The 20,329-nt window shown below is 38.3% G+C and overlaps 1 protein-coding gene across 6 annotated transcripts in view; it reads left to right on the top strand.

Annotated features, from left to right (window-relative positions):
* The window catches only part of WDFY3 (WD repeat and FYVE domain containing 3), a 249,052-nt gene that overhangs the window by 44,658 nt on the left and 184,065 nt on the right, over positions 1-20,329 (top strand). For all 6 annotated transcript variants that reach the window (XM_061145614.1, XM_061145615.1, XM_061145616.1 and 3 more), the window contains one exon: positions 12,601-12,811. In XM_061145614.1, the coding sequence (XP_061001597.1) occupies positions 12,632-12,811 (180 nt within the window). In that variant the 5' untranslated portion in view covers positions 12,601-12,631. Of the gene's footprint in view, positions 1-12,600; positions 12,812-20,329 lie in introns of those variants that run through there.

Below are 20,329 nucleotides of genomic sequence, written 5' to 3' on the forward strand. Positions count from 1 at the left end.
TTTACTATATGGAGTAGGTTGAAAAGTAGCCTTAGATGGGCTCAGACTAGGTTATTGGCTGTCGATTGTTAGCATAACTCTTGTGGAAAGTCTCGATGATAGATATTGCATGCTCAGTCAGTCATGTCTGACTCTTTGTGACCCCACGGACTGTAGCCCACTAGGCTCCTCTATCCATGGAATTTTCCAGGCAAGAACACTGGAGTGAGTTTCCATTTCCTACTTCAGTGGATCTTCCCCACCCAGAGATCTAACCCACATCTCCTGCATTGGCAGGCCGATTCTTTACCGCTCTGCCATGTGGGAAGCCCTTTGTGGATATTGAGTGCATGTTTTTCTAGGGGACAAGGATGAGTATTTGTGGAATTGGGATAGGACAGAAATATACACAGGGTAAATGAGCAGACATTCTTAAAAGGAGCAAAGAGCAGACAGAAAATTATAATTTCCATTTCCTTCATTTACTGATGAGATTACACAATCTTTGACATGTTTGTGGTCATTCATTTTCCTTTTGTGTGAAATACCAGTTTGTCTTTTGTCCATTTTTCTTTTGGATGATCTGCCTTTCTCTCATTGATTTGTAGCCCTTCTTTACATATTTTGGATCAAGACATTCTTCCTTACCCTGAAGCCATAAAGATATTTTCCAACATTTTCTTCAGGTTAATGTTTTTAATTGTGTTGGTGGCAAGGACATGGTGAATATGAATTACTGAAAGCAGAGCTAAATGGCTGGAGCAGAGAAAGATTGAGGTGGGGTGGGGAGTGCTTGAAAAATGCCTTTGAATCAATGATCAAGTTGCTTCTGTAGAGTTAGGTTTAGATTGTTTTGGAATTAAACACGGTCCTGAACTATTCATGATAGATTGCCGGGCAGTAAAAAGCATCTGAGTAGGCCATTTCAGGAGGAGCAAAGACCAGGTGGGAAAACCATCAAGGGTTTGAAACTGCATGGCCTATTCAGTTAATAGCAGTTAGGTGATGTGTTGTGAGCCAAGGCTGAGAGGAGGCATACTGCAGAAGGCAGAGCTTTGGAATGGGTGGATAACAGCCTCTGAGGAGCCTTTTATACCTTGCAGAGGGTTTTGACTCTGTCCCCTTGTAGGCAGTTGTGTCACTTTTGTGGAAGGTTGTACACTGATCTGTTTGGAATTTTAGAAAAAATATAGCCACACCATGGAGGGGTTGGAAATAGGAATTGACACTCAGACAGCAACTTGCACATAGTAGGCAGATACTTAAAAATAAATTTCAACAATAGCATCGGTCTGAAACTGTTCAGAATTTTTTCCCCCATAATCATCTGCAGAGTCTTTGGTGCATTCTTTTGATTATTAGTGTTAAATTTTCAGTCATTTTGAAGGGATCTGATATTTAGTAATCTACAGAAGTTATATGGAGGAAGTTTGGAAACTAAGGCAAATGAGCAAGCTGGGCAGTGGGGTAATTCCATTTTTGGTAAAGCATGTATTTGATGACACTGAGTTTTAGATGTAGTTTATAAAACGCCTTGAAAGCAGTCTGTAAAGAGGAATTTTTAAAAGTATTTTGAACCATGTCAGCATAATTATGTGGACATAGCCTTCTAAGATAATTGGTAGGGCAAAATTTATCCGAATATATAAATGATGTTGTTTTTGTAAAAATGAAAGTATAAGAATTGGTAGTTTAAACCTTCATGACCATTATTATTTTTGTTGATATCTGCATTTTATTACTTTTTAACATTTGTGCTGTCTTACTAATATAATCTACATAACCTTTTGCATTTGTCATTTTCCTTTCATTGCCTTTAGAACACAGCATGTCTTCCAGCTCATTCAGTGGTGATGTGTTGTCGGTATTGGGGAGCTGCTGCTGCTTTTGGATATTCCTCATCCTCAGCTTGTTGTTGATGCCCCAGTTCCCTGTGGAGGATTCGCTTATTGCCTTTGGTTTTGTCATCCTCTGCTTACCAACCACACCTATTAGTGAATTATTTTTTTCTTCTGCCTCTGCATTCACATTCATAGTTCTTACTTTCTAAATTTATAGCAGTTTCTTCTGAGTACTTAAAAAAAAAATGCTTACAACAAAAATGATCAGATGGTAATGCTTTATTATTTTTTCTTTTTCTTTCTTTTTTTTGTTGGCCACACCTAGTGGCATGTTGGGTCTTACCAGGGATCTAACCCACACCCCCTCTGCAGTGGAAGCTCCTACCCAGGAAGTCCCCTTAAGTAATAAAATGGATTTTAAACAAACCATAAATAACAGAATGATCTTCTAAGGCTTCTTGTTTTAGAATAAATAGATAAGCAATTTAGAGAAAATTCTCCTTCTCTTTGACCTGTTTTAAATTATTTTGGTTATTATTATTTTTGGTTTGAGCTGCCTCTAATTCATTCCTCATCTAAACTTTATTCATCACTTTTTACTCATTTGTTAATCATGTACTGCTTGTTTTGCCAGGTACTGTGTTAGACACTGAGGAAAGAAGTTGCATAGAGACATGATCTTTGCCTTCCATAACCTTATATTAGTTGTCTAGTGTTGGAAAAAGACAAAATAATAGTTATATAGCAAGGTGAGAAGTGCTATGGTAAAGATATGCACAGTATTGTATGTATCTCTCTTATTAAACTGAGAGATTAGGGAATGCTTTCTAGACGAGGAACAGTTGAGCTGAGATTTAAAGGATGATTTAATGTAGAAGTACTAAAGGGGTTTCCCACCCCCATCCCCACCCTAGGAGAAGGTGCAGGGTCTGTAACGGCACAGTAGGGAGACCTGCAGGAGACAAAGTCTGGGTGGAATAAAGAGCGGGGTTGGGTCTAGGGGCCAGGTAATGAAGAGCCTGGAAAGTTGAACTTAAAGCTGTGGGAACTGCTGTTGCATTCATTTGTTCATTTCTAACTATTCTGAACCCTCAAGCAGTTGTTAAGGATTTGGAGAGCATAGCCTGCTTTTAGGAAGTTCGTAATTTGGATGAGATGGCTGGATGGCATCACCAACTCGATGGACATGGGTTTGGGTGGACTCCAGGAGTTGGTGATGGACAGGGGGACCTGGCGTGCTGTGGTTCATGGGGTCTCAAAGAGTCGGACATGATTGAGTAACTGAACTAAACTGAATTTATTGAGAGATACTGCTAGTTAAGCAGAAAGCAATGATCTTTATTTAAGCAACTTGGTCACTTTTCAATTAAGAACAAATGGTTGTCTGTAATTTTTTTCTGGAGATTATCAAGAACATCAGGGTTTATGAACTCTAAAGACTTTCTATACAATGAGAACTCAGACACATAAATTGTAAAAATTTTTTTAAATTTTCTGTGTACTATGTAATTTTTTGTGAGGGATAGTAAAGCTAGCATTTCTGGAATTCAGAATGTCTGCACATAAAATATAGTACTACCATATATTCAGTGTGTATGTAATTTTTTGTGAGGAATAGAAAACTAGCATGTCTAGAATTCAGAATGTCTGCACATAAAATATAGTACTACCGTATGCTCGGTGTGTATGTGTATGTATCTTTTAACATTTACTTATCTGTCACCTACTATGAACTGGGGATACAAAGTTAAATGAGATTTGGTTCCTACCATTGAAGACATTGTAAGTTAACGGGAGTAGACAACCACTATTTGGTCTACACTTGTTATGGTAGGGTAGCACTAATCATAGCTGTTGCTTGCTGAACGCTTGTGCCAGACCTTACCCTAGAGTGTTTTCTGGGTAGTACCTCGTTTGGTGAATTACACTACAGTCTGCTCTGGGGTGGGTTCTGTTAGTCACTCTCTCCTTGCACGTGAGAAATCTGATGCACAAGGATGGTGAACGACCTGCTGAAGTTACACAACTAGTGGATGGTGCAACTAGGACTTGACTGTTGGACAGCAAGGAGATCCAACCAGTTAATCCTAAAGGAAACAAACCCTGAATGTTCATTAGAGGGACTGATGCTGAAGCTGAAGCTCTGATACTTTGGCCACCTGATGCAAAGAGCTGGCTCGTTAGAAAAGACCCTGATGCTGGGAAATACTGAAGGCAAAAGGAGAAGGGGGCGGCAGATGATGAGATGGCTAGATAGCATCACTGACTCAATGGACATGAATTTGAGCAAACTCCAAGAGATAGTGAAGGACGGGGGGCCCAGTGTACTGTAGTCCATGGGGTCGCAAAGAATCATACACGACTTGGTGACTGAATAGCAAAAAGGATTTGAATCTAGATGATCAGTTGCAAAGTCTGTGTAACCAGTATGCTATACTGTCTTTCTTAATGATGAATATTTTATGCCATACTATAATAACTAAAGAACCATAGTAGGATAAAACAACAAATTGGGAAGGAAGGGAGGCTTCCCAGGTAGCTCAGTGGTTAAAAACATCTGCTTGCCAATACAAGAGACACAGGAGACAAGGAGACCGGGGTTCGATTCTAGGTCGGGAAGATCCCCTGGAGCAGGAAATGGGAACCCACTCCAGTACTCTTGCCTGGAAAATTCCATGAACAGAGGAGCCTGGCAGGCTACAGTCCATGGGGTAGCAGAGGCAGACATGACTGAGCACACACACGCTCCCACTCTCTGAGAAGGTGACCTTACAGGTTATCTGCTAGGAAAGGTGGAAGAGGGGCTGTCCTTGGCCAAAGGAAGGTCACACACACGTACACAGAGGGCTGAAGAAGCAGAATTTAGAGGGAAGCAGGTGGCTTAGTGAAAGAGGAGTCTGGAAATATAAATGGGGCCAGAGTGTTTAAGAATTTAGATATCAGATTAAGGTACTTTGGTTTATTTTTAGGCAATAGGGAATCAGCAGAGGTTGTAAATCAGAGAAATGGTATGATACCTGCTTTGTTTTTCAGAGGAAAACTGAGAGCTGTAGGGAAAATGCACTCTAGATAGGGATACCAGCTGTAGGGTAGATGGAGACTAATTCTATTCATCTTTTCGGAGAACCAGACTTTGTTGTTTTTGATTTTCTTTGTTCTTATGTTTTCAGTTTCATTGATTTGTTGCTGAAATTTATTGCTTTCCTTTTGCTTCCTGTAAGCTTAAATTGCTCTTATTTTTCTAGTTTCCTAAGGTAGAAGGTTAGGCTATTTTTACATCTTTTTTCTCTTAAAATGGGCTTCCTACGTGCCGCTAGTGGTAGAGAACCTGCCTGCTAAGGCAGGAGACACGGTTCAATCCTTGGGTCAGGAAGATCCTTTGGAGTAGGAATGGCACCTCACCCCAGTATTCTTGCCTGGAGAATCCCAAGGACAGAGGAGCCTGGAATTGTAAAAGAATTGGACACCACTCAGTAACTGAGCACATTCTCTTCTATGTTTTTAGTGCTTCAAATTTCCCTCCAAGAATGTCTTTCACTGCATTTTATGCATTTTGATCAGTTATATTTTCATTCATTTTAAAATGTTTTAAATTTTCTCCTGACACTTCCTTGACTCATGTTATTTAGATGCATGTTGTTTATTTTCTAGATATCTGGGGCTTTTCCGGCTGTATTTTGTTACTGATTTCGTTTTGTTACTGATTTTGTTACTGATTTCTCCATTGTGATCTGAGAGCATATTTTGCATGATTTCTTTTCTTCTGAATTTGCTAAGGTGTGTTTTCAGCCCAGTATGTGATCTGCCTTGGTGAATATACCATGTGAGTTGGAGAAAAATGTGCATTCTGCTGGTGTTGGATGGAGTGTTTTGATAATATCAACTCTAGTTCTAGTCAATTGATAGTACTGTTCAGTAAACTATGTCTGGATTGATTTCTTGCACACTTGATCTGTCAGTTGTATGAGGCCCGTTGAAGTCTCCAGCTCCAAAAGTGAATGTTTTTTTCTCCCTTCAGTTCTGTCCATGTTTGCCTCCTGTGGGATTTCCATGTTAGGCTTATACATGTTAAGGATTGTAAAGTCTTCTTAGAGAATTGACCCTTTTGTCAATATGTAACTATCCCTAAAATTTTTCTTGTAAAGACTGCATTGTCTAACATTAATATAGTTAACCCAGCTTTCTTTTAGCTGAAGTAACATGGTGTACCTTCCTCCATCTCTTTAGTTTCAATATATCTGGTTATTCAATATATTTGAAGCAGCTTTCTTGTGGACACCGTAAAGTTGAGATAAGTTTTTTAATTTGCCTAACATTCTGTCTTTTAATTGGTGTGTTTAATCTAGTCACCTTTAGAGTGATTTTTGATATAGTAAGGTTAATAATATCTGTCTTGTGTATAGCTTTCATATTTGTTGCATATGTTATTTGGTTCCTTCTGTCTTCTCTGGTTTTAACTGAGTATTTCACATGGCTTCTTTTTAACTCCTCTCTTTGCTTATCAATTAAAAGTTTAAAAAAAGTTTTAGTGGTTGCCCTAGAGTGTACATTTTTTACTAATATTCATCTGCCTTCAAGCTTCCCTCATAGCTTAGTCAGTAAAGAATTCGTCTGCAGTGCAGGAGTCCTCCCGCAATGCAGGAGACACATGTTTGATCCCTGGGTCAGGAAGATCCCCTGAGAAGGAGATGGCGACCCACTCCAGTGTTCTTGCCTGGGAAATTATATAGAGAGAGGAACCTGGCGGGCTACAGTCCATGGGGTTGCAAGAGTCAGACATGACTTAGCAACTAAACCACCATAGTATGGATATCTTAGTATGGATATCCCAATTTTTATGACATTGTTGTTATTCATCTTACTGATTCATAAACTATAATCACCTCATGCATTATTCTATTATTACTTTTAAAACAATCCTTTAGATCAGTTAAGGATAGTAAAAAAATATTTTTTTTACCATAATTTATTCCTTCTCTGATACCTTTCTCTTAATACATAAATAGAAACATACCCTGGAGATATTCCAGGCCACCTCAATGAAGCAAATATTGCAATAAAGTAAGTCACACCAATTTTTTTGGTTCCCCAGTGCATATAATAGTTCTATTTACATTATACTGTAGTCTGTGAAGTGTGCAATAATAACATTATGTCCGAAAAATGTACACACCTTAATTGAAAAATACTTTTTCCTGAAAGATGCTAACCATCATCTGACAACACAGGGTTGCCACAAACCTTCACTTTGCAAAAGGTAACTCAATTTGTGAAGCGTAATAAAGCATAGTATGCCTGTACAATTTTCCAATCTATATTAATTTTTTTCTCCCTGAACAACTTTTAATATTTCTGACATGGCATATCACATCACAATACATATGACATTTTTTTATTTTCTGAGAAATTTTTTTATTCTTCTTTCACTTTTGAGGGATAATTTCATTGGATATAGAGATCTGGACTGGTTGGTTTTTGTTCCAACACATTACATATTTCCCTCCATTATCTTCTTGCTTGCACGTTTTGGATGAGAGGTCCACTGTAGTATTTGTCCTTGTTCTTTTAGGTAAGTTTTTCCTATGCCCCCTCACCCCCTCACCCTGCTCCCTTTCAAGAGTGTCTCCTTGTCTTTGACCTTCTATGGTCGAATTTAATCTGCCTAAATGTGGTATTTGAGGTATTTAATCTTCCTTGATATTCTCTGAGTGTTCCATATCTGTGGTTTGGTGTCATTAATTTTGTAAAGTTCTTAGACATTATTAGTTTGAATATGCATGCCTTTGTTCCCTTTCTCCTCCTAGAAGCTTTTCTCTTTCTTCTCCTTCTGGAATCTTCTAACTGATTTATATTCAGGCTTACTGATTCTTTTCCATGGCCTTATTTGGTGTACTGTTGAGCTCATCAAAGCCTTCTTCATAATTGTTATGGTGCTTTTGATTTGTTGCACTTCCCTTTGATTTTTTTTTTTTTTTTAGAGCACAGTTGGTAGCTGTAAAGTGTGGAAGAGGGAACAGTTTTGTAACCTGATGATTAAATCTCAGTGGGCTTGTAACTCTGGGCTGTGACCTTCACAGGTATTTCTCCCGGACTGTTTCTTCCTTTAACCCCCTTAGGTGAGACTGGAAGGCTAGGGGTGGTGGGACTGGGGGAGGAGGAGAGGGAGAGATGCCCTTCCCTCAAGTGAGACAAGGCTAAGATAAGATAGTCTGACCCTGGAAAGGAAGGCTTTCTTGTGAGTTGCTCTGGGAACATTTCAAAGTGGTTGCTCTTCCCCTCCCTCTGCCAGAGCCTGGAGGGCATCTTTCCCAGATCTTCTCTGTGAAGAGTCTGGAGGGGTCCTAGAATTGCAGCCCAGGAAAGTTGTGGGGAGGGCCTGAAGACTGTGGCCCTCTTATGATAGCCCACTGTTAACCCCTAGCAGTTCTTCACAGTTAAGGGTTCCAGGGATTTCTGTTCCAGGAAAGAATATTCCATCTGCAACTTTCTAGATTAACTTGTCTCCCGAGATTTCAGAGATTGGTTTGCTCTGTAGCCTCAGTTCTCTGAGGGTTCCAGGGAAGAATCCTTGGTTTCCAGTTTGTTCAGCTGTTTCTTCTGTAAGTACAGGAGTAATGACTTCTAAACCCCTTACATTTAGGTGTCGAAACCTTGATTTTTTCCAAATTTAAGTTCTTTTTTTCCTCCTGACTTTTGAGAGCTAAACTATTCCATAATATAGACATACCAGAAGTTGCCTATTCATCTACTAAAGGACTAGGCTATTTCTGATTTTTCGTTATAAACAATTATAAAACATATAATGCAATAAATTATCTTGTACTGTGAGTATTACTACAAGAGAGCTGTTGTTGTTTACTCTTTTGCTCACCAGGCTCCTCTATCCATGGAATTTCGCAGGCAAGAATACTGGAGTGGCTTGCAGGGGCTGTTTGTGACTCAGGGTTTAACCTATGTCTCCTGCATTACAGACAGATTTTTTTTTTACCACTGAGCCACCAGGGAAGCTCATATTGGGTATTGGCCTTAAGTAATTGTATTTTGCCATATAAATGAGATGGCTGATCTTGTCATGTCTCATACTTGGGCCTAAACTGATATGGCTGTTCTTGAAAGGCAAAAACTGTTTCAGTAGGTAGAATTTTACAGTTCTAATTCAGGATGGTATTAATGGTTCTTTTTCAATGTATGGGTTTAGATTGCCAGGTTATATATACAGTTTGTTGGGAGCCTGTCAGAATTTTGTCTTCTTTTTTCAGAAGTGTAGGAAGTTTTGCCTTCACAGTGGAAAAATAATATGATTTTTTCCCCTAGAAAGTTTTAAGAAAAAAAAACCTGTGGAATTATAATTCTTTAATGAAACTTTAAGATTTTTCCCCTAAGTCCTGTGAGCTATTTATTTCTTCTCTTGTGAAATTAAGGAGTTACTCAGAAAAAACTCTTTTCAGTTTTTAGCTGAGCTATTCAAAGGCCATTAGTAACTTGTCAAATATATTTTTGCAAGTTGAAGCTATTTACTTTTTCTACCCTTCCATAATTTAAAACTGACAAACTGTTTAAAGGATTTAAACAGTTCTTCAAGCAATTCCAAAAGATTTTCAAGCATTAACACAAGAGATTAGAATAAAAAATACTGTCTGGGCTCATTGCAATAATTACCTCATTGCTATTTAAATAACCCTCTATTGGCAGCACACTTTTCTCTTTTGAAATGAAATAGAGTTTGCATTAGAAAACTAGTTCTTATGCACAATAATCTTTGTAAATATTTTGAAAATCCCTAATAACTAACCCCTAAGTAATCATTTTATGATTTGTTCTCAGTATTACTACATTTTGCCTCTCTCTTCTTTATTGCTTAATGAACCTCTTTTTGAACATCGAAGAAATTTTTCCTTAATTTTTTATTTATAGTTTTGTACATCTCTAATAAAACATAGTACTATTAAGGGCCTACATGTTTCCTCTCCTTTAGTGGTTTTGCTTAAATAACTAAAATGTAAATGAAAAGGAATTAAATGTTTCATGATTAAGCTGAAGGAAGAAATTTTAAAATTGTTGAACATAATTAATGTGCGTAACACTTCATAGAAATGATGCTATTTTATGTATGCATTTCAGAAAGCCTGTGAGGAAAGATTTCACAGGTCAGAGAAACCCAAGATTCAAGAGAATTAAGAATCTTTCACCTGAAGTTACCTATCTTACACGGAAGTGTGGGTACTGATTTGACCGAAAAGTACCCATTCTTATCTGCTCTTTCACTGCTGAAGGATACTTTAAACAAGATAGTTCTGTGTCTGAATTATACTTTAATTTACAAAACATTGAAGTGCAGACAAAGCTGTGAGTCAGCAATCTAATATGATAGGCTTAAGTGTTTCTTGGTAAATTAGGAGAAAAGGAGGAATCTAATTTTTTTCCTCCATTACTGAGGTTATCTGAGTAATCAAGAAATACCAGTAAATCCATTTAGCTGACTGAATCTGATGGAGATTAAATAACAGTGGTACAGTAGCTTTATTACATCTAGCTGGTTTCTGTCTTTGTGTGATTATGTGTGTGTGTTTACTGATGTTTGATAAATGTATCTTCAGAAAAATAAAAAAGATTTCTTTTGCATCCTAGTTGCCACTTGATGCAAAATAAATATTCTAGAGTCAGAGTTGCCAAAATTCTGTAATCTAAAATAGGCACATGAATACCAGTGAGCAGAAAGGGCTGGACCAGGAGGTCAGAGTCCTGGGTTCTCACTCAGTTTTTTTTCACTGTGCATTTTGTGCAAGTTGTTCTTGTCTTGGGGGGCGGGTCTCACTTAAAAGCAGAATTAATCCCCTCCTTGGTTCACTTGCTTAAGTTGGAATGAGGACCAAAGGAAATGCTCAGAAAGTACTTTAATGCTCTATGAATAAGGGATGATGCTTGACTTTTTAATGACATAGATGCCTTTGAAAGCTGGAGATCTCTTAAAAATGTTTTTTGAAGCATTAGAGGATCATGAATCCCCTAAACTCTGTCCACACACTTTAGATTATAAACTGCAGCTACAGGTTAAGGAAAAAGAACAGATCTATGCATAATCTGAAATGTTAGCTAACTTACACAAGTTTTATAATTCACTTCAAGTTTTATTTTTGTTCTGGGGTTCTCCAGGACAAGAAGTAGCAGCACATAGTGTGCTGCTGGAATGTATTTGTTGAAATCTTTATAATTTACACTTGGAGAAATTACACATTTTTCTGAGACTGAAATATGTCAAGCAAGTTTGAACCAGACTGACTTTCACTTGTCATTTTGTAGCTCAGAGGGCGTCTTCGGCCCTGTGCCAGTGGTCTGAGCACTTTCCCCACGACTGGACAGCACAGTGGTGTTGGGTGCTCCTTGCGCAGAGGGCCCTTGGCGCAGACCAGCCTTGAGTAGAGTGTCTTCCTGCTCCTTACCTGTGATGAGTCCCAGGTGACCTCCTGGTGTAGTGCAGCTCTGCTGCATAAACCTTTGCCCACAGCCACATGTGGAATCCACTCAAAATTTTCAAGGACAAGCATGTTTAAGATACTAGTTCTTCTTATGGCTTTAAAAAAATCAATAGATGTTTGGTAAATAAAGCAGTGGTCTCTCCTTTCTTAAGAAATGCCATACTGACTTATATGGCAAAATTACAAATTTTCAAGTTATTCCTGCTTTTCTACAAATTAAAAAGCAAATTGCTTTTTACCCAACTTTGATATACCCATAATGTCCTCCCAGCCCTCCTGGTTCCTTTGGGAAGATAATCCTGTTTTTTGTGTCTGAGGTTAGCTGATAGCTGGCACAGTTCATGGTGGTTGAAAAGGGCTGATGGTGCTTTCTGAAAGCTTAGTGTTACTGATTCTGGTGTGTGTTCTAACCCAGTGGTTGGTTTATTTATTTCTTAAATGCAGCTCTAGCCAGGGATACATTTTATATTGTGATTCAATACACATGAATGCACCCTTACCTAAAATAAATTTTATGAAATAATGATTACTCTTTCTACATGTATTCCAGTATATTCTATTTCATTAAAAATATTTTTATTGAAATACAATAGATTTGCAATATTGCAGTCTATTTTTTTTAATTGATTGTCATAATCTATTAAAGGAATTAACCTGACCTGGCAAAGGGTTTCAAGGTATAGTCTAAAGAAATAGTTTTAAGTTACATGTCAGTTTTCACTTACAATTTATAATATATTTAGAGGAATCATTTCATTTAATTCACATGTTTCAAACTACCATGTATCTTCAATGAGTATCCCAAGTGTAATCCTTCATCTACAGAAATGTTAAATGATTAAAAATAGAAAGCTTTGTGGATTTGTTTATTTTTTTCAGTTAATTTGGAGGGTGTGGATGAATTTTAAGTTCTTTTAATCTTTTCCCATATACTCAACTATAGCCATATATTAATTATAAAATTTATGATCCCTTTATTTGTTGAACTTAATATGACTGCCTTAATTGGAAATGTTTATTGCTCATCCAGCAACAATTAATTTTTTACATTTAATGTTTTACAGTTTATCCAAACTGGGGCTAAGTTCATAAAGAACATTTGAGTGGCACAATTTGTAATCTGTCATTTAGAGAGATTTATCAAAATTAGCTCTGCCTCTATTGTTTTCTGTTTAAAAAAGTAGAAAAATTATTTAGAGAGAATTGTTTTGTTTTCCTGACTTTTTAAGAAGCTCTGCCATGCATACTGGACTTGGTCAAGACGGTGATATTTTGACGGTTTGTGTGTGAACATCTCCCTGCAGAATTAGAAGAGTTTATCACCACCCAGCCAAGATGAACATGGTGAAGAGGATCATGGGGCGGCCGAGGCAGGAGGAGTGCAGCCCGCAAGACAACGCCCTCGGACTGATGCACCTCCGCCGGCTCTTCACGGAGCTCTGCCACCCTCCCCGGCACATGACCCAGAAGGAACAAGAAGAGAAGCTGTACATGATGCTGCCAGTGTTTAACAGGGTGAGTCCAGGCTGCCAAGCACCTGGCTTTAGGATGGGGTGGCTCTGCAGGAATCTCGAGATTACAATAAGTCATGTTGTTGTTGAGTTGCTAAGTTGTGTCCAACTCTTTGCGACCCCATGGACTGCAGCACGCCAGGCTCCCCTGTCCTCCACTACCTCTCGGAGTTTGCTCATACTCATGTCTGTTGAGGCAGTGATGCTATCTAACCATCTCATCCTCTGCTGCCCTCTCCTCTTCTTGCCTTCAGTCTTTCCCAGCTTCAGGGTCTTTTCCAGTGAGTTGGCTCTTCTCATCAGGTGGCCAAAGTATTGGAACCTCAGATTCAGCACCAGTCCTTCCAGTGAATTTGAATGTTCAGGGTTGATTTCCTTTAGGATTGACTGATTTGATCTCCCTGCAGCCCAAGGGCCTCTCAAGAGTCTTCTCTAGCACCACAATTCGAAGGTATCAATTCTTTGAATTGACAATAAGTCATAGGTACTGAAATAAATGATAGAATGAGTTCATTTTTGAGAAGCTTGATGATGTCATTCCTTCCTTCCTTTCAGCTTGCTATAAGGCAGGCAGTTCGATGTGAGATCTGGTCAGAATGAACTCCTTTTATTTCTAATAGATGAAGGGAAGATCGTGAGCATTTTGTATAATGTTCCTCTAATGGTTGATCCTTGGAAGAGAGATAGGTTGTAAATGACCACGTACGTTATTTCTGTTATCTTTTGAAGTGATGGTGTATGGCATCAAATGGTGCGGTTGCCGCAGTGCTTTGTATACTTTGAAGAGTCATCACAGTTTACTTTGTAGATCTTGTGATAGGATAGTCAGTCAAAATAGAGCTAATGTTTTAATCTAGTTGATCACATGTAGCAGTCTTAGTGGGGATTTTTAGAATAATTTAAAAGTTTTTATCAAAAATGTATATGAACATAGTTTAAAAAGTCAAGTACTCCCACAGGCTTATAGGGTCCTCTCCACTGCTGGTTGTTGCTGCCACCTTTAGCTCTTTCAGCTTTTGCATAGCATACCGTTACTGCTATTTCTTGATATTATTCAGTTTTAATTGACTTCTTGTTGAGAAATAGAATAATTAGCTTTTTTTTTTTTTACCTCTGCATCCCTCCAAACCGTGCACACATACTTTGACTCACACATGCTACCCTGCTCCTTTTCCTTCCCCTACAAGTATACCATTCGTTTAAGGAAGATTCTGTGTTTATCCTCTGTTGACCCTGGTGTAAATATTATTCATAGATGAACCTTATAACAAACCACCACTATTTTCCGTTCTTGTTTTCCCCAGACTTTGTAACATAACTGTCTCAATTTCTGCCTTTCCTCCTGTCTGTTTTTCTTCCCCATCTCTCTTTTCCTCTCCTTTGATCTGTCTCTGTCCTTCTCATGTCTTTCTCTACTTCCCTCTGTTTCTGTCTCTCTCTCCCCATCTCTGCCTGTCTCTCCCTGTCTCTCTCTCTCTCTCCTCACCTCTCCTCCTGTTTCTCTCTGTTCCTCTCTTGGCCTCCCCTGCCCCCCTTTTCTCCCATCCCTTGTCTTTCTTTTTTCCTGTGTCCGTGACTCAAAGTTTCACTGATCTCTTTATTGTTTGTTCTCTGTGTCTATTAGTCTTTCTGTGTGAAATTTTCTAGAATCTTTTTCTAATTATTTTGAAGTTTTATGGAGGTTTCATGTGAATTTGCAAGCTTGTACTTTTTATTTCTGGGGAAATATTTTGAAATATTTCTTTGTTAATATTCTTCCCTTTGTTTTATATGTTTCCCTTTTCTGCAACTCTATCAATCAAGTATTAACTCTTGGGATTAACCTTGTGCTATCATATTTTTAATTTCCTTGAGCTCTTATTTTTTTAAAATTGTGCAATATCTTCTTATCCCTCGGAAAATATTAAAGCTTTTTCAAATTTTCTCATGCCTCTTTCATTGTTATTTGCTCCAAATTGCTGTTTTTCTTTGTTTATATTACTTTCTTTCATGTTGGAGTAATCTTCAGTGTCAGATGATAATTGTTTATACATTGATATTTAAGAATGAGGTATTGAAACACTGATTGAAAAGTATGTGTGCAATGGTGAGACCTTTCCAGTGGTAAGATGATCTGGCTGGATAAAATGTGGAGACTCTTTAGCCTAGGATATGTTGATATTCCAGGAAAGCGTATTTTTCAGTCTCCTGCCTGAAGCATGTATTTGTTGTTATTCAGCCGCTAAGTCATGTGCGACTCTTTTGACTTCATGAACTGCAGCACTTCAGTTTCCACTGTCCTCTACTCTTTCCTGGAGTTTGCTCAAATTCATGTCCATTGAGTCAGTGATGCTATCTAACTGTCTCATCCTTTGCCACCCACTTCTCCTTTTGCCTTCACTATTTCCCAACATCAGCGTCTTTTCCAAAGAGTGGGCTCTTCTCATCGAGTGGCCGAAGTACTGGAGCTTCAGCTTTAGCATCAGTCCTTCCAATGAATATTCAATGTTGATTTCTTTTAGGATTGACTGATTTGATTCCTTTCCAGTGTATACCTGCTGGTGTTTTCCTTAAAGCTAAATTGAAGAACAAGACTGATGTTTCATGTTCAGTAGGTAGACTTTCTCTAGGTCTCCAGTTTGCAGCTCTCAGTGTTCTAGGTTGTTCCTCTCTGGGGTTTAGACCTTCAGGTGTCTCCTGGACTCGGGAGGGGCTGTCACCTTCTGTTTCTCGGCTGTAAATAAGAATATGTACCTTGTGGAGCTGGTGTGAAGATTAAGGAAGAGAATAAACTTAACGCAGTTAACAAATGTTTGTCCTAGGGAACTCTTGTGTCTGTTATTGTTGTTATGGCATTAAAAATAAAGACATTAAAGATGAAGGAAAGATTATAAACTATTTATGCTGAAATGATTTCATCTTGAATATATGCTGAAATACATTCAGCTTATGTGTTGTTCATACTAAAGGCTAATTTGACAGTAGAGAGGAAGGATAGACTCTATATATTCTGTGTTTGTTTGTTTGCTTGTCTCTTCATGTATTTTGTTACTGGGTATTACTGAGTCACTCTGTGAATATGTGTCAAACAAATAGAAATTGTGCTGTAAATTGTACTCTGCATTGGAGTTCTGAGATAATATATAGTCCAGTTTTGTGAATCAGAAGCATCATGAGGAAGATAAACATGACATGTAATTCTGTTGGAGAAGAGATAAGTGCATAAACAGATAATGGAATAACAAAGAAATGTAGTATTAGAGACACAGGAGAGTCTTATGGCACCCCTGAAAGGAGAGTTACCTGGAGGTCTGTGGGGGAATCAGGGCAGGGAAGTGTCTTTTGAGAATGTGATGTGATTCTTAAATCCTAATAAGGTAAATGTTACCCAGATTGGACCTAACTGGGCCAAATTAACCAAGAAGGTAGTTAGAGTAAGAAGTTCAAGCCTGAATCAAAGTAAATTCCACAAACATGCTGATATGTGTGAGCATCTTATAAGTGGTCTAAGAAGTTGATTTTATATCAAGAAGGGGTAAAAAAAAAATGAGACTGTTAAGATTGATAGGAGCTACATCATGACAGATTTTATATCATATTAAGAGCTAATATTTTTTCCTAAAGGTATGCAGAGCCAATGAGGTATTCTTAGCAATAGAATAAGGAAGAAGAAGGGGCCAAAGGGAGGCTATCTCTTAGGTTTCTAATTTGAGAAACTGGGTGCATGTTTTTCCTAGTAGCTGAGAAAGAGAGGTTTAGGGGATAGACTCAGTTTGGGGCATTGAATCCACACTGTCTATGAGCTTCACAGGTGGAGGTATTCAGTGGGCAGTTAGAAGCTCGGGTGAGGGGATATGGCTAGATACTAACTTTGGGGACCACTTCAGAGATGTGGTCGTTGGAACCTTAGGAGGGGACCAAACACTACTCTTGCCTCCCCCTATGCCAGGAACAGTAGGCTGAGGATGAACCATGGAGAATATGAATGTTTAATGAAAGAAGGGGGACCCTTAAAGGATACAGCCCAGAAACTGGTCAGTAGCAGTACAAACAGAATCAAGAGAGTGTGATTATGGAACTCAAGAGATAATAGTTGCGAGAAAGAGCATTCATCTCTGTGCAGTAGAGAGACCTAGCAAGATGGAAACCTGAACATGTGCTTGAGGTTTGCCAGTTGGAGAGTTACTAGAATGGCAGCATCAGAAAGCAGTATGTTGAGCAGTGAATGGGAGATGAGAAGAGACAGTATGGATTCAGCTTGTGGAGATGTGAAAAAGAGAGGACAGAAGAGATCGATGGAGGTGACTCTGGCAATAGGGGGTTTGTGTTTGTATATTTCTAGTGTTTCGATATGTTGTTAAAAGTGGGAGAGATCCAGGCATGATCATAAAGAGAAGGGAAGAAACAAGCACAGGGGGAAATCAAATTTTTTAAGAGAGTGAAATTGAGTGAAGAGAGTCAAATTACTGGTGGATGAGTGAGCCTCGACCGTGGTAAAGAATCTGCCTGCAATGCAGGAGATGCGGGTTTGATCCCTGGGTCTGGAAGATCCCTTGGAGGAGGAACCCTCTGCAGTATTCTTGCCTGGGAAATCCCATGGACAGAGGAGCCTGGTGGGCTACAGTCCTTGGGGTCGCAAAGAGTCAGACATGACTTAGTAACTGAGCACGCACAAGTGAGGTTTGAAAAAGAGAGATGCTGTGTGCTGTAGGAGAGCCTATAGTTCTGTTGGGTGTGAACACAGATTTGTAGTGAAGGTGGTGAAAAGTTGAATAAGATTTAGTGTGATGACCTCTGTTTGCTATAGTTTTCAACAGAAGATGTCTCTGAAAACTCTGGAGTCGGTAGGTTGAGTAGGGGACTGTAGGAAATTGTGATAGTTTAGAATATTAATGAAAGGGAATTGAGAAAGATAATTGAAAAAGGACAACAGAAACTTAGGAGTATTCAGGGCCCAGTGAAGGTTGGAGATAGTACATTAGTACTGGATCTTATCCATGGAGGTGTGTGATTTTTCTGGTTCACTCACAAAGCATCATGTGTGTGGAAGCAGAGACAGATAGATGTGCTCGCTCTGTTGGGGCTGGGCTTCTGCTGGGGTGACAAAGCAGAAGGGCAGGATTAGAGGGACAGAGCGTAGTAAGAGATCTGACTCACATATCGCCCTTGAAATTGGGTGGGATGAAACAGGAACACAGCGTGATCCTTCTTTTGCTCTCCCAGATAAAAGGCTGAGAGTGATGGAAAGAGATGATGATAGAGTTAGGAACACAAGGGAGAGGTGGGGAAAGGTTTAGATTTGAGATAGCCATTTTGAACATGAGAGAACTGATTACAGAAAAGCTATTGTTTTAAAACCCTGTTCAGGTAACAGTCATTAATTTTTATTACAGCCAGTTCTGGGAAGTTGGCTTTATTTTGGATGCTTTTGTTTTTGTTTTGTATCAGTGTCACAGTGTACTTACTATTGGCTACCAAGGAGTCTGAGGTCATTTCCTTCTCTCAGACTTACAAACATTGACAAGGTGGTGATAATGTTATGAGTAGTTAGCACAATTGTTATTCTCAGCTGTTAACATAAATTTGTAAGTCATATCCTGGATGTGTGTCCCATGTATTTCATCAGGTAAGCTTCCACAGTCAATTAAGTGAGTCTTAGACTAGAATAATCTAAATAACTTGACTTTTTTTTTTAAGAAGATTGAGATTCTTTAGTGGTTATTCTTTATTGCTTAGACTGTTTGTCTTAGTTCTCTTAGGCTGTGCGCTGCCACAAGTCTCTTCTTTCAAGCCAGAAGTTTTTAGTTGGTTAATTAAAAGCAGATATATATGTATGGGATTTCCCTGGTGGTCCAATGGCTAAGACTCTGAACTCCCAATGTAGGGTACCCAGGTTTGGTTTCTGGTCAGGGAACTGGATATCACGTGCCACAACTAAGACCTTGTGTGGTCAAATAAATTAAAAATAAATATTAAAAAAATTTAGGTCAAAAGCACATATATATGCACTGCCTTAAAGCTCTAATACAGTGAGTGATTTAAATATAAAGGTTCATTCAGCTCTTTTTTTTTCTTCTTTTTATTGTACTTCTCTTGATTGCATTTTTTACAAATTGAAGGTTTGTAGTAACCCTGCATCACCAGATGCTGCTTAGCATTTTTATAAAATTTTTTTTATTGAAGTATAGATGATTTACAGTGCTGTTAATTTCAGGTGTATAGCTAATTCAGTTATATGTTTGCATATGTGCATAGTCTTTTTCAGAGTCTTTTCCTTTACCAAGTATTAATAAATAGAAAGTTATTTTTGTACCATTGTGATCAATTTAAAGATATATATATAAGTTGTATTCGTATGTTCTATTGTGTTCATGGCTTATCATTTACAAACTTAAACTGTCCTTAGATATCATATCCATTAAATTTGGAAATCAATAACCATATTTATTTAATGTTCGGCCATTTGTACATGAATACTCTCCACTAGTAAGAAACAGCTTGGATGAATGAATAGCTCAGTACGACTCCAGACTTCCTGCCATGATGGCCAAAAATGAACTGTGTTGTTGATTTTTGAGACTTTGCTGGATTCATGCTAAATGGCAAATAAACCATATTACAGTTAGGCATGGACATTTATCTGCAGAATCATTTCCAGAGTGTGTTCCATAGTGTTATTTCAGTGTGTGATTTTGGCCTTTAAGAGACACACAGTTGAGAAGTGGCATGTGTTGAGTCCTTTTTCTGGGCCAGGACTCATGCTGGGTTCTTCAGCTGCCTCCTATGGTCATCATCACCGTCCAGCAAAGACACTGCTGGCTGCCTCCCTCTCACAGATTCTCTCAAACTGAAGAATTATGGTGAAGTCTAAGAATAACTGGGTAATATTTAATCAGCATTCTTAAAGATAATTAACCTTTAGTCCCAAGAACAAAAGCTTACAGAGAAAATATTTCATTTAACCTTATTAAAAAATGAATAGCCTTTTAGTCATCTAAAAATGAATTACCATTGTTAATTACCTTGGTAAATGTTATCAGACTTCATTGTGTATATAATAATCTTTACCCTGGATCTTCTTTTAGAAACTCCCCTTGTTTTTGAATTTGCTTCTGAATTATATTCAAGAAATGTCTAAGTTGAATCCAGTGTCTGTTTCTTATCCCTCACAACTAACCTTTTCTGCCTACATTGCTGGAGACACAGGTTCTATTTCTGGGTGATCTCCTGGAGAAGGGAATTGGCTACCCACTCCAGTATTCTTGCCTGGAGAATTCCATGGACAGAGGATCCTGATGGGCTACAGTTCATGAAGTCCTGAAGAGATGAAAATGACTAGGCACGCACATGCACAGTAAAACTTTATTGAATAGCTTCATTCAGTAACAAATACATGCTGAGCCTCTGCTTTCTGCATTCCATTAGAAAACACCATTCATTTGTTCTCCCCAAGTATACCAAAAATATTTAGTTAAGAAGCAGCTAGGAAATTTTCTGAAGTTTATTTAGATGGATGTTAAAAATGACCCTTCTTAAAACAAGT

Source organism: Dama dama, chromosome 6, assembly GCF_033118175.1.
Source record: "Dama dama isolate Ldn47 chromosome 6, ASM3311817v1, whole genome shotgun sequence".
In the NCBI taxonomy this organism is placed as follows: Eukaryota; Metazoa; Chordata; class Mammalia; order Artiodactyla; family Cervidae; genus Dama; species Dama dama.